Source organism: Scyliorhinus torazame, chromosome 16 (genome assembly GCF_047496885.1).
Source record: "Scyliorhinus torazame isolate Kashiwa2021f chromosome 16, sScyTor2.1, whole genome shotgun sequence".
NCBI classification, from domain to species: domain Eukaryota; kingdom Metazoa; phylum Chordata; class Chondrichthyes; order Carcharhiniformes; family Scyliorhinidae; genus Scyliorhinus; species Scyliorhinus torazame.
The window spans coordinates 87,932,719-87,949,185 of NC_092722.1; the positions used below are offsets into that span (position 1 = coordinate 87,932,719).

General features: G+C 54.0%; 1 protein-coding gene across 1 annotated transcript in view; it reads left to right on the forward strand.

Annotated features, from left to right (window-relative positions):
- Positions 1 to 16,467, forward strand: part of LOC140392278 (calsyntenin-3-like) — a 288,200-nt gene that overhangs the window by 97,100 nt on the left and 174,633 nt on the right. Inside the window, 1 exon segment of the mRNA XM_072477595.1 lies at positions 14,846 to 14,968. Coding sequence (XP_072333696.1) covers positions 14,846 to 14,968 — 123 coding nt within the window.

The window sequence follows — 16,467 nt, forward strand, 5'->3', positions numbered from 1 at the left end:
GTGTGGAACCCGTACCCCAGTGAGAGACAGTGTGTGTGGAACCCGTACCCCAGTGAGAGACAGTGTGTGTGGAACCCGTACCCCAGTGAGAGTCAGTGTGTGTGGAATCCATACCCCTGTGAGAGTCAGTGTGTCCGGAACCCGTACCCCAGTGATAGTCAGTGTGTGTGGAACCCGTACCCCAGTGAGAGTCAGTGTGTGTGGAACCCATACCCCAGTGAGAGTCAGTGTGTGTGGAACCCGTACCCCAGTGAGAGTCAGTGTGTGTGGAACCCGTACCCCAGTGAGAGTAAGTGTGTGGAACCCGTAGCCCAGTGAGAGTCAGTGTGTGTGGAGCCCGTACCCCAGTGAGAGTCAGTGTGTGTGGAACCCGTACCCCAGTGAGAGTCAGTGTGTGTGGAACCCATACCCCAGTGAGAGTCAGTGTGTGTGGAACCCGTATCCCAGTGAGAGTCCGTGTGTGTGGAACCCGTACCCCAGTGAGAGTCAGTGTGTGTGGAATCCATACCCCAGTGAGAGTCACTGTGTCCGGAACCCGTACCCCAGTGAGAGTCAGTGTGTGTGGAACCCGTACCCCAGTGAGAGACAGTGTGTGTGGAATCCATACCCCAGTGAGAGTCAGTGTGTCCGGAACCCGTACCCCAGTGAGAGTCAGTGTGTGTGGAACCCGTACCCCAGTGAGAGACAGTCTGTGTGGAACCCGTACCCCAGTGAGAGTCAGTATGTGTGGAACCCGTACCCCAGTGAGAGTCAGTCTGTGTGGAACTCGTACCCCAGTGAGAGTTAGTGTGTGTGGAACCCGTACCCCAGTGAGAGTAGTGTGTGTGGAACACAGACCCCAGTGAGAGTCAGTGTGTGTGGAATCCGGACCCCAGTGAGAGTCTGTGTGTGTGGAACACAGACCCCAGTGAGAGTCAGTGTGTGCGGAACCCGTACCACAGTGAGTCAGCGTGTGTGGAACCCGTCCCCCAGTGAGAGTCAGTGTGTGTGGAACCCGTACCCCAGTGAGAGTCAGTGTGTGGAACCCGTACCCCAGTGAGAGTCAGTGTGTGTGGAACCTGTACCCCAGTGAGAGTCAGTGTGTGGAACCCGTACCCCAGTGAGAATCAGTGTGTGTGGAACCCGTACCCCAGTGAGAGTCAGTGTGGGTGGAATCCGTTACCAGTGAGAGTCAGTGTGTGTGGAACCCATACCCCAGTGAGAGTCAGTGTGTGGAACCCATACCCCAGTGAGAGTCAGTGTGGGTGGAATCCGTTCCCAGTGAGAGTCAGTGTGTGTGGAACCCGTACCCCAGTGAGAGTCAGTGTGTGTGGAACCCGTACCCCAGTGAGAGTCAGTGTGTGTGGAACCCATACCCCAGTGAGAGTCAGTGTGTGTGGAACCCGTACCCCAGTGTGAGTCAGTGTGTGGAACCCGTACCCCAGTGAGAGTCAGTGTGTGTGGAACCCGTACCCCAGTGAGAGTCAGTGTGTGTGGAACCCGTACCCCAGTGAGAGTCGGTGTGTGTGGAACCCATATCCCAGTGACAGTCAGTGTGTCCGGAACCCATATCCCAGTGAGAGTCTGTGTGTCCGGAACCCACATCCCAGTGAGAGTCTGTGTGTGTGGAACCCGTATCCCAGTGAGAGTCGGTGTGTGTGGAACCCATATCCCAGTGAGAGTCAGTGTGTCCGGATCCCACCCCAGTGAGAGTCAGTGTGTGTGGAACCCATATCCCAGTGAGAGTCAGTGTGTCCGGAACCCACATCCGGAGTCGGGATGTCATGTTGCAGCTGTACAGAACTCTGGTACGGCCGCATTTGGAGTATTGCGTACAGTTCTGGTCACCGCATTATAGGAAGGACGTGGAGGCTTTGGAGCGGGTGCAGAGGAGATTTACCAGGATGTTGCCTGGTATGGAGGGAAAATCTTATGAGGAAAGGCTGATGGACTTGAGGTTGTTTTCGTTGGAGAGAAGAAGGTTAAGAGGAGACTTAATAGAGGCATACAAAATGATCAGGGGGTTGGATAGGGTGGACAGTGAGAGCCTTCTCCCGCGGATGGATATGGCTGGCACGAGGGGACATAACTTTAAACTGAGGGGTAATAGATATAGGACAGAGGTCAGAGGTAGGTTCTTTACGCAAAGAGTAGTGAGGCCGTGGAATGCCCTACCTGCTACAGTAGTGAACTCGCCAACATTGAGGGCATTTAAAAGTTTATTGGATAAACATATGGATGATAATGGCATAGTGTAGGTTAGATGGCTTTTGTTTCGGTGCAACATCGTGGGCCGAAGGGCCTGTACTGCGCTGTATTGTTCTATGTTCTATGTTCTATGTTCTATCCCAGTGAGAGTCTGTGAGTGTGGAACCCGCATCCCAGTGAGAGTCAGTGTGTGGAACCCGTACCCCAGTGAGAGTCAGTGTGTGGAACCCGTACCCCAGTGAGAGTCAGTGTGTGTGGAACCCGTACCCCAGTGAGAGTCAGTGTGTGTGGAACCCATATCCCAGTGACAGTCAGTGTGTCCGGAACCCATATCCCAGTGAGAGTCTGTGTGTCCGGAACCCACATCCCAGTGAGAGTCTGTGTGTGTGGAACCCGTATCCCAGTGAGAGTCCGTGTGTTTGGAACCCAGACCCCAGTGAGAGTCAGTGTGTGGAACCCGTACCCCAGTGAGAGTCCGTGTGTGGAACCCGTACCCCAGTGAGAGGCAGTGTGTGGAATCCGTACCCCAGTGAGAGTCAGTGTTTGTGGAACCCGTATCCCAGTGAGAGTCAGTGTGTGTGGAATCCGTACCCCATTGAGAGTCAGTGTGTGTGGAACCCGTACCCCAGTGAGAGTCAGTGTGTGTGTAACCCGTACCCCAGTGAGAGTCAGTGTGTGTGAAACCCGTACCCCAGTGAGAGTCAGTGTGTGTGGAACCCATACCCCCCGTATGATTCAGTGTGTGTGGAACGCATACCCCAGTGAGTGTCAGTGTGTGTGGAACCCGTACCCCAGTGAGAGTCAGTGCGTGTGGAACCCGTACCCCAGTGAGAGTCAGTGTGTGTGGAACCCGTACCCCAGTGAGAGGCAGTGTGTGGAACCCGTACCCCAGTGTGAGTCAGTGTGTGTGAAACCCGTAGCCCAGTGACAGTCAGTGTGTGTGGAACCCGTACCCCAGTGAGTCAGTGTGTGTGGAAGCCGTACCCCGGTGAGAGTCAGTGTGTGTGGAACACATACTCCAGTGATAGTCAGTGTGTGTGGATCACAGACCCCAATGAGATTCAGTGTGTGTGGAACGTGTACCCCAGTGAGAGTCAGTGTGTGAGGAACCCATACCCCAGTGAGAGTCAGTGTGTGTGGATCCCGTACCCCAGTGTGAGTCTGTGTGTCCGGAACCCGCACCCCAGTGAGAGTCAGTGTGTCCGGAACCCGTACCCCAGTGAGAGACAGTGTGTGTGGAACCTGTACCCCAGTGAGAGGCAGTGTGTGTGGAACCCATACCCCAGTGAGAGTCAGTGTGTGTGGAACCCAGACCCCAGTGAGAGTCAGTGTGTGGAACCCGTACCCCAGTGAGAGTCAGTGTGTGGAACCCGTACCCCAGTGAGAGTCAGTGTGTGGAACCCGTACCCCAGTGAGAGGCAGTGTGTGGAACCCGTACCCCAGTGAGAGTCAGTGTGTGGAACCCGTACCCCAGTGAGAGTCCGTGTGTGTGGAACCCATACCCCAGTGAGAGTCAGTGTGTGTGGAACCCAGACCCCAGTGAGAGTCAGTGTGTGTGGAACCCGTACCCCAGTGAGAGTCAGTGTGTGTGGAACCCGTACCCCAGTGAGAGTCAGTGTGTGTGGAGCCCGTACCCCAGTGAGAGTCAGTGTGTGTGGAACCCAGACCCCAGTGAGAGTCAGTGTGTCCGGAACCCACATCCCAGTGAGAGTCTGTGTGTGTGGAACCCGCATCCCAGTGAGAGTCAGTGTGTGGAACCCGTAGCCCAGTGAGAGTCAGTGTGTGGAACCCGTACCCCAGTGAGGGTCAGTGTGTGTGGAACCCGTACCCCAGTGAGAGTCAGTGTGTGTGGAACCCATATCCCAGTGAGAGTCAGTGTGTCCGGAACCCACACCCCAGTGAGAGTCAGTGTGTGTGGAACCCATATCCCAGTGAGAGTCTGTGTGTCTAGAACCCACATCCCAGTGAGAGTCTGTGTGTGTGGAACCCGTATCCCAGTGTGAGTCCGTGTGTTTGGAACCCAGACCCCAGTGAGAGTCAGTGTGTGGAACCCGTACCCCAGTGAGAGTCCGTGTGTGTGGAACCCATACCCCAGTGAGAGACAGTGTGTGGAATCCGTACCCCAGTGAGAGTCAGTGTGTGTGGAACCCGTATGCCAGTGAGAGTCAGTGTGTGTGGAACCCGTACCAAAGTGAGAGTCAGTGTGTGTGGAACCCGTACCCCAGTGAGAGTCAGTGTGTGTGAAACCCGTACCCCAGTGAGAGTCAGTGTGTGTGGAATCCATACCCCCCGTATGATTCAGTGTGTGTGGAACGCATACCCCAGTGAGTGTCAGTGTGTGTGGAACCCGTACCCCAGTGAGAGTCAGTGTGTGTGGAACCCGTACCCCAGTGAGTGTCAGTGTGTGTGGAACCCATACAACAGTGAGAGTCAGTGTGTGTGGAACCCGTACCCCAGTGAGAGTCAGTGTGTGTGGAACCCGTACCCCAGTGAGAGTCAGTGTGTGTGGAACACATACTCCAGTGAGAGTCAGTATGTGTGGATCACAGACCCCAGTGAGATTCAGTGTGTGTGGAACGTGTACCCCAGTGAGAGTCAGTGTGTGAGGAACCCGTACCCCAGTGAGAGTCAGTGTGTGTGGATCCCGTACCCCAGTGAGAGTCAGTGTGTCCGGAACCCGTACCCCAGTGAGAGACAGTGTGTGTGGAACCTGTACCCCAGTGAGAGGCAGTGTGTGTGGAACCTGTACCCCAGTGAGAGGCAGTGTGTGGAACCCGTACCCAGTGAGAGGCAGTGTGTGGAACCCGTACCCCAGTGAGAGTCAGTGTGTGTGGAACCCGTATCCCAGTGAGAGTCAGTGTGTGGAACCCGTACCCCAGTGAGAGTACGTGTGTGTTGAACCCATAATGCAGTGAGAGTCAGTGTGTGGAACCCGTACCCCAGTGAGAGTCAGTGTGTGGAACCAGTACCCCATTGAGAATCCGTGTGTGTGGAACCCGTACCCCAGTGAGAGTCAGTGTGTGTGGAACCCGTACCCCATTGAGAGGCAGTGTGTGGAACCCGTACCCCAGTGAGAGTCAGTGTGTGTGAAACCCGTAGCCCAGTGACAGTCAGTGTGTGTGGAACCCATACCCCAGTGAGAGTCAGTGTGTGTGGAACCCGTACACCAGTGAGAGTCAGTGTCTGTGGAACCCGTACCCCAGTGAGTCAGTGTGTGTGGAACCCGTACCCCAGTGAGAGTCAGTGTGTGTGGAACCCGTACAACAGTGAGAGTCAGTGTGTGTGGAACCCGTACCCCAGTGAGAGTCAGTGTGTGTGGAACCCGTACCCCAGTGAGAGTCAGTGTGTGTGGAACACATACTCCAGTGAGAGTCAGTATGTGTGGATCACAGACCCCAGTGAGATTCAGTGTGTGTGGAACGTGTACCCCACTGAGAGTCAGTGTGTGAGGAACCCGTACCCCAGTGAGAGTCAGTGTGTGTGGATCCCGTACCCCAGTGAGAGTCAGTGTGTCCGGAACCCGTACCCCAGTGAGAGACAGTGTGTGTGGAACCTGTACCCCAGTGAGAGGCAGTGTGTGTGGAACCTGTACCCCAGTGAGAGGCAGTGTGTGGAACCCGTACCCAGTGAGAGGCAGTGTGTGGAACCCGTACCCCAGTGAGAGTCAGTGTGTGTGGAACCCGTATCCCAGTGAGAGTCAGTGTGTGGAACCCGTACCCCAGTGAGAGTCCGTGTGTGTTGAACCCATAACGCAGTGAGAGTCAGTGTGTGGAACCCGTACCCCAGTGAGAGTCAGTGTGTGGAACCAGTACCCCATTGAGAATCCGTGTGTGTGGAACCCGTACCCCAGTGAGAGTCAGTGTGCGTGGAACCCGTTCCCAGTGAGAGTCAGTGTGTGTGGAACCCGTACCCCAGTGAGAGTCAGTGTGTGTGGAACCCGTACCCCAGTGAGAGTCAGTGTGTGTGGAGCCCGTACCCCAGTGAGAGTCAGTGTGTGTGGAACCCAGACCCCAGTGAGAGTGTGTGTGGAACGCGTACCCCAGTGAGAGTCCGTGTGTGTGGAACCCGTACCCCAGTGAGGGTCAGTGTGTGTGGAGCCCGTACCCCAGTGAGAGTCAGTGTGTGTGGAACCCGTACCCCAGTGAGAGGCAGTGTGTGGAACCTGTACCCCAGTGACAGTCCGTGTGTGTGGAACCCGTACCCCAGTGAGAGTCAGTGTGTGTGGAACCCGTACCCTAGTGAGAGTCAGTGTGTGTGGATCCCGTATCCCAGTGAGTCAGTGTGTGTGGAACCCGTACCCCAGTGAGAGTCAACAAAGAACAAAGAACAAAGAAATGTACAGCTCAGGAACAGGCCCTTCGGCCCTCCAAGCCCATGCCGACCATGCTGCCCGACTAAACTACAATCTTCTACACTTCCTGGGTCCGCATCCTTCTATTCCCATCCTATTCATATATTTGTCAAGATGCCCCTTAAATGTCCCTATCGTCCCTGCTTCCACTGCCTCCTCCGGTAGCGAGTTCCAGGCACCCACTACCCTCTGCATAAAAAACTTGCCTCGTACATCTACTCTAAACCTTGCCCCTCTCACCTTAAACCTATGCCCCCTAGTAATTGACCCCTCTACCCTGGGGAAAAGCCTCTGACTATCCACTCTGTCTATGCCCCTCATAATTTTGTATACCTCTATCAGGTCTCCCCTCAACCTCCTTCGTTCCAGTGAGAACAAACCGAGTTTGTTCAACCGCTCCTCATAGCTAATGCCCTCCATACCAGGCAACATTCTGGTAAATCTCTTCTGCACCCTCTCTAAAGCCTCCACATCCTTCTGGTAGTGTGGCGACCAGAATTGAACACTATACTCCAAGTGTGGCCTAACTAATGTTCTATACAGCTGCAACATGACTTGCCAATTCTTATACTCAATGCCCCGGCCAATGAAGGCAAGCATGCCATATGCCTTCTTGACTACCTTCTCCACCTGTGTTGCCCCTTTCAATGACCTGTGGACCTGTACTCCTAGATCTCTTTGACTTTCAATACTCTTGAGGGTTCTACCATTCACTGTATGGCCAACTGGCAGGCCAACAAGAGGCGAGGCCACATTGGATTTGGTTTTGGGTAATTAACCAGGCCAGGTGTTGGATTTGGAGGTAGGTGAGCACTTTGGGGACAGTGACCACAATTCGGTGACGTTTACGTTAAGGATGGAAAGGGATAAGTATACACCGCAGGGCAAGAGTTATAGCTGGGGGAAGGGAAATTATGATGCCATTAGACGTGACTTGGGGGGGATAAGGTGGAGAAGTAGGCTGCAAGTGTTGGACACACTGGATAAGTGGAGCTTGTTCAAGGATCAGCTACTGCGTGTTCTTGATAAGTATGTACCGGTCAGGCAGGGAGGAAGGTGCCGAGCGAGGGAACCGTGGTTTACCAAAGAAGTGGAATCTCTTGTTAAGAGGAAGAAGGAGGCCTATGTGAAGATGAGGTGTGAAGTTTCCGTTGGGGCGATGGATAGTTACAAGGTAGCGAGGAAGGATCTAAAGAGAGAGCTAAGACGAGCAAGGAGGGGACATGAGAAGTATTTGGCAGGAAGGATCAAGGAAAACCCAAAAGCTTTCTATTGGTATGTCAGGAATAAGCGAATGACTAGTGAAAGAGTAGGACCAGTCAAGGACAGGGATGGGAAGTTGTGTGTAGAGTCTGAAGAGATAGGCGAGATCCTAAATGAATATTTTTCGTCAGTATTCACTCAGGAAAAAGAGAATGTTGTGGAGGAGAATGCTGAGCTCCAGGTAAATAGATCAGATGGCATTGAGGTACGTAGGGAAGAGGTGTTGGCAATTCTGGGCAGGCTGAAAATAGATAAGTCCCCGGGACCTGATGGGATTTATCCTAGGATTCTCTGGGAGGCCAGGGAAGAGATTGCTGGACCATTGGCTTTGATTTTTATGTCATCATTGGATACAGGAATAGTGCCAGAGGACTGGAGGATAGCAAATGTGGTCCCTTTGTTCAAAAAGGGGAGCAGAGACAACCCCGGCAACTATAGACAGGTGAGCCTCACGTCTGTAGTGTGTAAAGTCTTGGAGGGGATTATAAGAGACAAGATTTATAATCATCTAGATAGGAATAATATGATCAGGGATAGTCAGCATGGCTTTGTGAAGGGTAGGTCATGCCTCACAAACCTTATCGAGTTCTTTGAGAAGGTGACTGAACAGGTAGACGAGGGTAGAGCAGTTGATGTGGTATATATGGATTTCAGCAAAGCGTTTGATAAGGTTCCCCACGGTAGGCTATTGCAGAAAATACGGAGGCTGGGGATTGAGGGTGATTTAGAGATGTGGATCAGAAATTGGCTAGCTGAAAGAAGACAGAGGGTGGTGGTTGATGGGAAATGTTCAGAATGGAGTTCTGTCACAAGTGGAGTACCACAAGGATCTGTTCTGGGGCCGTTGCTGTTTGTCATTTTTATCAATGACCGAGAGGAAGGCGCAGAAGGGTGGGTGAGTAAATTTGCAGACGATACTAAAGTCGGTGGTGTTGTCGATAGTGTGGAAGGAAGTAGCAGGTTACAGAGGGATATAGATAAGCTGCAGTGCTGGGCTGAGAGGTGGCAAATGGAGTTTAATGTAGAGAAGTGTGAGGTGATTCACTTTGGAAGGAATAACAGGAATGTGAAATATTTGGCTAATGGAAAAGTTCTTGAAAGTGTGGATGAGCAGAGGGACCTAGGTGTCCATGTACATCGATCCCTGAAAGTTGCCACCCAGGTTGATAGGGTTGTGAAGAAGGCCTATGGAGTGTTGGCCTTTATTGGTAGAGGGATTGAGTTCCGGAGTCAGGAGGTCATGTTGCAGCTGTACAGAACTCTGGTACGGCCGCATTTGGAGTATTGCGTACAGTTCTGGTCACCGCATTATAGGAAGGACATGGAGGCTTTGGAACGGGTGCAGAGGAGATTTATCAGGATGTTGCCTGGTATGGAGGGAAAATCTTATGAGGAAAGGCTGATGGACTTGAGGTTGTTTTCGTTAGAGAGAAGAAGGTTCAGAGGAGATTTAATAGAGGCATACAAAATGATCAGAGGGTTAGGGTGGACAGTGAGAGCCTCCTCCCGCGGATGGAAATGGCTAGCACGAGGGGACATAGCCTTAAACTGAGGGGTAATAGATACAGGACAGAGGTCAGGGGTAGGTTCTTTACGCAAAGAGTAGTTAGGCCGTGGAATGCCCTACCTGCTACAGTAGTGAACTCGCCAACATTGAGGGCATTTAAAAGTTTATTGGATAAACATATGGATGATAATGGTATAGTGTAGGTTCGATGGCTTTTGTTTCGGTGCAACATCGTGGGCCGAAGGGCCTGTACTGCGCTTTTTTGTTCTATGTTCTATGTTCTACGTATAATCCCTACCTGCATTAGACCTTCCAAAATGCATTACCTCACATTTGTCCGGATTAAACTCCATCTGCCATCTCTCCGCCCAAGTCTCCAGACAATCTAAATCCTGCTGTATCCTCCGACAGTCCTCATCGCTATCCGCAATTCCACCAAACTTTGTGTCGTCTGCAAACTTACTAATCAGATATGTTACATTTTCCTCCAAATCATTTATATATACTACAAAGAGCAAAGGTCCCAGCACTGATCCCTGCGGGTTCCCTGTGGAACCCGTATCCCAGTGAATGTCAGTGTCTGTGGAACCCGTTCCCAGTGAGAGTCAGTGTGTGTGGAACCCATATCCCTGTGAGAGTCAGTGTGTGTGGAAATCGTACCCCAGTAAGAGTCAGTGTGTGTGGAACCCATACCCCGTGAGAGTCAGTGTGTGTGGAACGCATACCCCAGTGAGAGTCAGTGTGTGTGGAACCCATACCTCAGTGAGAGTCAGTGTGTGTGGAACCCGTACCCCAGTGAGAGTCAGTGTGTGTGGAACCCATACCCCAATGAGAGTCAGTGTGGGTGGAACCCATACCCCAGTGAGAGTCAATGTCTGTGGAATCCATACCCCAGTGAGAGTCAGTGTGTGGAACCCGGACCCCAGTGAGAGTCAGTGTGTGTGGAACCCATACCCCAGTGGGAGTCAGTGTGTGTGGAACCCATACCCCATTGGGAGTCAGTGTGTGTGGAACCCGTACCCCAGTGAGAGTCGGTGTGTGTGGACCCCGTACCCCAGTGAGAGTCATGGTGTGTGGAACCCGTACCCCTGTGAGAGTCAGTGTGTGTGGACCCCGTACCCCAGTGAGCATCAGTGTGTGTCGAATCCGTACCCCAGTGAGAGTCGATGTGTGTGGAACCCGTACCCCAATGAGAGTCAGGGTGTGTGGAGCCCGTGTCCCAGTGAGAGTCAGCGTGTGTGGAACCCGTACCCCAGGGAGAGTCAGTGTGTGTGGAACCCGTACCCCAGTGAGAGCCAGGGTGTGTGGAGCCCGTACCCCAGTGAGAGTCAGTGTGTCTGGGACCCATACCCCAGTGAGAGTCAGTGTGTGTGGAACCCGTACCCCAGTGAGAGTCCGTGTGTGTGGAACCCGTACCCCAGTGAGAGTCGGTGTGTGTTGAACCCGTACCCCAGTGAGAGTCAGTGTGTGTGTAACCCGTACCCCAGTGAGAGTCAGTGTGTGTGGAACCCGTACCCCAGTGAGAGTCAGTGTGTGTGGAACCCGTTCCCAGTGCGAGTCAGTGTGTGTGGAACCCGTTCCAGTGAGAGTCAGTGTGTGTGGAACCCGTTCCAGTGAGAGTCAGTGTATGTGGAACCCGTACCCCAGTGAGAGTCAGTGTGTGTGGAGCCCGTACCCCAGTAAGAGTCCGTGAGTGTGGAACCCGTACCCCAGTGAGAGTCAGTGTGTGTGGAACCCGTACCCCAGTGAGAGTCAGTGTGTGTGGAACCCGTACCCCAGTGAGAGTCCGTGTGTGTGGAACCCGTACCCCAGTGAGAGTCAGTTTGTGTGGAACCCGTACCCCAGTGAGAGTCAGTGTGTCTGGGACCCGTATCCCAGTGAGTCAGTGTGTGTGGAACCCATACCCCAGTGGGAGTCAGTGTGTGTGGAACCCGTACCCCAGTCAGAGTCAGAGTGTGTGGAACCCGTACCCCAGTGAGAGTCGCTGTGTGTGGAACCCGTACCCCAGTGAGAGTCAGTGTGTGTGTAACCCGTACCCCAGTGAGAGTCAGTGTGTGTGGAACCCGTATCCCAGTGAGAGTCACTGTGTGTGGAACCCGTTCCCAGTGAGAGTCAGTGTGTGTGTAACCCGTACCCCAGTGAGAGTCAGTGTGTGTGGAACCCGTATCCCAGTGAGAGTCACTGTGTGTGGAACCCGTTCCCAGTGAGAGTCACTGTGTGTGGAACCCGTTCCAGTGAGAGTCAGTGTGTGTGGAACCCGTACCCCAGTGAGAGTCAGTGTGTGTGGAGCCCGTACCCCAGTAAGAGTCCGTGAGTGTGGAACCCGTACCCCAGTGAGAGTCAGTGTGTGTGGAACCCGTACCCCAGTGAGAGTCAGTGTGTGTGGAACCCGCGCCCCAGTGAGAGTCAGTGTGTGTGGAACCCGTACCCCAGTGAGAGTCAGTGTGTGTGGAACCCGCGCCCCAGTGAGAGTCAGTGTGTGTGGAACCCGTTCCAGTGAGAGTCAGTGTGTGTGGAACCCGTTCCAGTGAGAGTCAGTGTATGTGGAACCCGTACCCCAGTGAGAGTCAGTGTGTGTGGAGCCCGTACCCCAGTAAGAGTCCGTGAGTGTGGAACCCGTACCCCAGTGAGAGTCAGTGTGTGTGGAACCCGTACCCCAGTGAGAGTCAGTGTGTGTGGAACCCGTACCCCAGTGAGAGTCCGTGTGTGTGGAACCCGTACCCCAGTGAGAGTCCGTGTGTGTGGAACCCGTACCCCTGTGAGAGTCAGTGTGTCTGGGACCCGTATCCCAGTGAGTCAGTGTGTGTGGAACCCATACCCCAGTGAGAGTCAGTGTGTGTGGAACCCGTACCCCAGTCAGAGTCAGAGTGTGTGGAACCCGTACCCCAGTGAGAGTCAGTGTGTGGAACCCGTACCCCAGTGAGAGTCAGTGTGTGTGGAACCCGTTCCAGTGAGAGTCAGTGTGTGTGGAACCCGTACCCCAGTGAGAGTCAGTGTGTGTGGAGCCCGTACCCCAGTAAGAGTCCGTGAGTGTGGAACCCGTACCCCAGTGAGAGTCAGTGTGTGTGGAACCCATACCCCAGTGAGAGTCAGTGTGTGTGGAACCCGTACCCCAGTGAGAGTCAGTGTGTGTGGAACCCATACCCCAGTGAGAGTCAGTGTGTGTGGAACCCGTACCCCAGTGAGAGTCAGTGTGTGTGGGACCCGTACCCCAGTGAGAGTCAGTGTGTGTGGAACCCGTACCCCAGTGAGAGTCAGTGTGTGTGGAACCCGTACCCCAGTGAGAGTCAGTGTGTGTGAGACCCGTACCCCAGTGAGAGAGTCAGTGTGTGTGGAACCCGCGCCCCAGTGAGAGTCAGTGTGCCCCAGTGAGAGTCAGTGTGTGTGGAACCCGTACCCCAGTGAGAGAGTCAGTGTGTGTGGAACCCGCGCCCCAGTGAGAGTCAGTGTGTGTGCAACCCGTACCCCAGGGAGAGTCAGTGTGTGTGGAGCCCGTACCACAGTGAGAGTCAGTGTGTGTGGAATCCGTACCCCAGTGAGAGGCAGTGTGTGTTGAACTCGTTCCCAGTGAGAGTCTGGGTGTGTGGAACCCGTACCCCAGTGAGAGTCAGTGTGTGTGGAACCCGTACCCCAGTGAGAGTCAGTGTGTGTGGAACCCGTACCCCAGTGAGAGTCAGTGTGTGTGGAACCCGTACCCCAGTGAGAGTCAGTGTGTGTGGAACCCGTACCCCAGTGAGAGTCAGTGTGTGTGGAACCCGTACCCCAGTGAGAGCCAGTGTGTGTGGAACCCGTACCACAGTGAGAGTCCGTGTGTGTGGAACCCGTATCCCAGTGAGAGTCTGTGCGTGGAACCCGTACCCCAGTGAGAGTCAGTGTGTGTGGAACCCGTACCCCAGTGAGAGTCAGTGTGTGTGGAACCCGTACCCCAGTGAGAGTCAGTGTGTGTGGAACCCGTACCCCAGTGAGAGTCAGTGTGTGTGGAACCCGTACCCCAGTGAGTGTCAGTGTGTGTGGAACCCGTTCCCCAGTGAGAGTCAGTGTGTGTGGAACCCGTACCCCAGTGAGAGTCAGTGTGTGTGGAACCCGTTCCCAGTGAGAGTCAGTGTGTGTGGAACCCGTACCCCAGTGAGAGTCAGTGTGTGTGGAACACAGACCCCAGTGAGAGTCAGTGTGTGTGGAACCGGTTCCCAGTGAGAGTCAGTGTGTGTGGAATCCGTACCCCAGTGAGCGCCAGTGTGTGTGGACCCCGTACCCCAGTGAGAGTAAAGGTGTGTGGAACCCGTACCCCAGTGAGAGTCAGTGTGTGTGGACCCCGTACCCCAGTGAGCGTCAGTGTGTGTCGAATCCGTACCCCAGTGAGAGTCAATGTGTGTGGAACCCGTACCCCAGTGAGAGTCAGTGTGTGGAGCCCGTATCCCAGTGAGAGTCAGTGTGTGTGTGTAACCCGTACCACAGTGAGAGTCCGTGTGTGTGGAACCCGTATCCCAGTGAGAGTCAGTGCGTGGAACCCGTACCCCAGTGAGAGTCAGTGTGTGTGGAACCCGTACCCCAGTGAGAGTCAGTGTGTGTGGAACCCGTACCCCAGTGAGAGTCAGTGTGTGTGGAATCCATACCCAGCGTGAGTCAGTGTGTGTGGAACCCGTACCCCAGTGAGTGTCAGTGTGTGTGGAACCCATACCCCAGTGAGAGTCAGTGTGTGTGGAACCCGTACCCCAGTGAGAGTCAGTGTGTGTGGAACCCGTACCCCAGTGAGAGTCAGTGTGTGTGGAACCGGTTCCCAGTGAGAGTCAGTGTGTGTGGAATCCGTACCCCAGTGAGAGTCAGTGTGTGTGGACCCCGTACCCCAGTGAGAGTCAGTGTGTGTGGAACCGTACTCCAGTGAGAGTCAGTGTGTGTGGAGCCCGTATCCCAGTGAGAGTCAGTGTGTGTGGAGCCCATACCCCAGTGAGAGTCAGTGTGTGGAACCCGTTCCCAGTGAGAGTCAGTGTGTGTGGAACCCGTACCCCAGTGAGAGTCAGTGAGTGTGGAACCCGTTCCCAGTGAGAGTCAGTGTGTGTGGAACCGGTTCCCAGTGAGAGTCAGTGTGTGTGGAATCCGTACCCCAGTGAGAGCCAGTGTGTGTGGAACCCGTATCCCAGTGAGAGTCAGTGTGTGTGGAACCCGTACCCCAGTGAGAGTCAGTGTGTGTGGAACCGGTTCCCAGTGAGAGTCAGTGTGTGTGGAACCGGTTCCCAGTGAGAGTCAGTGTGTGTGGAATCCGTACCCCAGTGAGAGCCAGTGTGTGTGGAACCTGTACCCCAGTGAGAGTCAGTGTGTGTGGAACCCGTACCCCAGTGAGAGTCAGTGTGTGTGGAACCCGTACCCCAGTGAGAGTCAGTGTGTGGAACCCGTACCCCAGTGAGAGTCAGTGTGTGGAACCCATATTTCTGTGTGCGTTCCTGTTCCCGCACCGCAATGTACCTCTCTGCTACACCTTTATCAGTGATTATCAGTGGAGCATTGGTCTAGAATGTTCTTTTTGTTTTACCCACCTCCAGCAAACAAGCACAAGCCATGGATTGAGGCTGAATACCAGGGCATCGTGATGGAGAATGATCGAACTGTTTTACTCAATCCCCCGCTTTTTGCCATTGACAAGGATGCGCCTCTACACTATGCAGGTACAGGGGCACTAATGATACTTTTGAGGGCATTGCACTCTTTTTCTTTTAGAAAATATTTTATTGAGGCATTTAGAATTTTAACATTCTAAATAACAGAGCAGTCCCGCACACGCAAAAAATCCACAATAACATACCCAACCTACCCCCTAACTCCTAGCTATCCATATATTAGATTCCCTGCCCTTATTCTTCACTTCCATGCCTCCCCATTCTCCAGCCCCCCGCCCCCCTCCTGCTGACAGTCACTTTTCCTTAAAGAAGTCGATGAGTGGCTGCCAGCTCTGAGCTAACCCCTGGAATGAACCCCTTATGGCGAACTTAATCTCTCCAGCCTGAGAAACCCTGCCATGTCACTGTCCCACACCCCCGAGTTTAGAGCCCCCGAGTCCCTCCATCCCAGAAAAATCCATCTCCGGACCACCAGGGAGGCAAAGGCCAAAACGCCGACCCCTCTTCCCCACCCCAGGCTCCCGGATCTTCCGACACTCCAAATATTGCCACCTCTGAACTCGGAGTCTCCCTCCCTTCCAGGACCTCGGACATGACATCCGCAAATCCCTGACAAAATCCCTCAGCTTCGGACACGCCCAGAACATGTGTACATGATTCGCCGGACTTCCCCCGCACCGCCCACATCGGCCCTTCACCTCCTCAAAAAGCCTCCTCATCCGGGCCACAGTTATATGAGCCCTGTGGACCACCTTGAACTGGATCAGGCTAAGCCTGGCACACGACGAGGATGAATTGACTCCCTGCCCTCTGCCACCTCCTAAAGCCCCCATCCAGTCCCCCCCGGAGCGAACCGGTGATTGTCACAGATCGGTGACCACACCGACGCCCCCTCCAGTCTCATGTGCTGTCTCCATTGCCCCCACACCCTCAGGGCTGCTACTACCACTGGGCTTGTGGAGTACCAGGCCGGCGAGAACGGCAGAGGTGCCGTTAACAGAACCTCCAGACTCGTGCCCTTACAAGATTCCGCCTCCACTTGCTCCCACACCGACCCCTCCCCACTACCCTTTTCCTAATCATCAAAATATTGGCTGCCCAGTAATTGTTAATAAACTTCGAAAGGGCCCCCTCACCACACCCCCACTTAAGAAGGACCTTCTTCACCCTCAGGGCTTTCCTGGCCCATATAAAACCGGAGATCGCCGCGTGAGTCCAGGTCCGGGATCTTCCCCAGTACCCGTCTAACAACCTCAACGTCGTCCCAGTTCGGGGCATGTATATTTACCAATACCACGGCCATTCCCTCCAATTTCCCACTAACCATAACATATCTACTCCCCCGGGTCCGCCTCTATATTCCCCACCTCGAATGCCACCCGCTTATTGACCAAGATTACCACACCCCTCGTTTTAAAGTCTAATCCTGAATGAAACACTTGCCCGACCCATCACTTCCTTAACCTAACTGGCCCCCCACCTTCAGATGTGTCTCCTGCAACAGGGCCACGTCCCCCTTCAGTTGCTTCAAGTGCGCGAATACACGG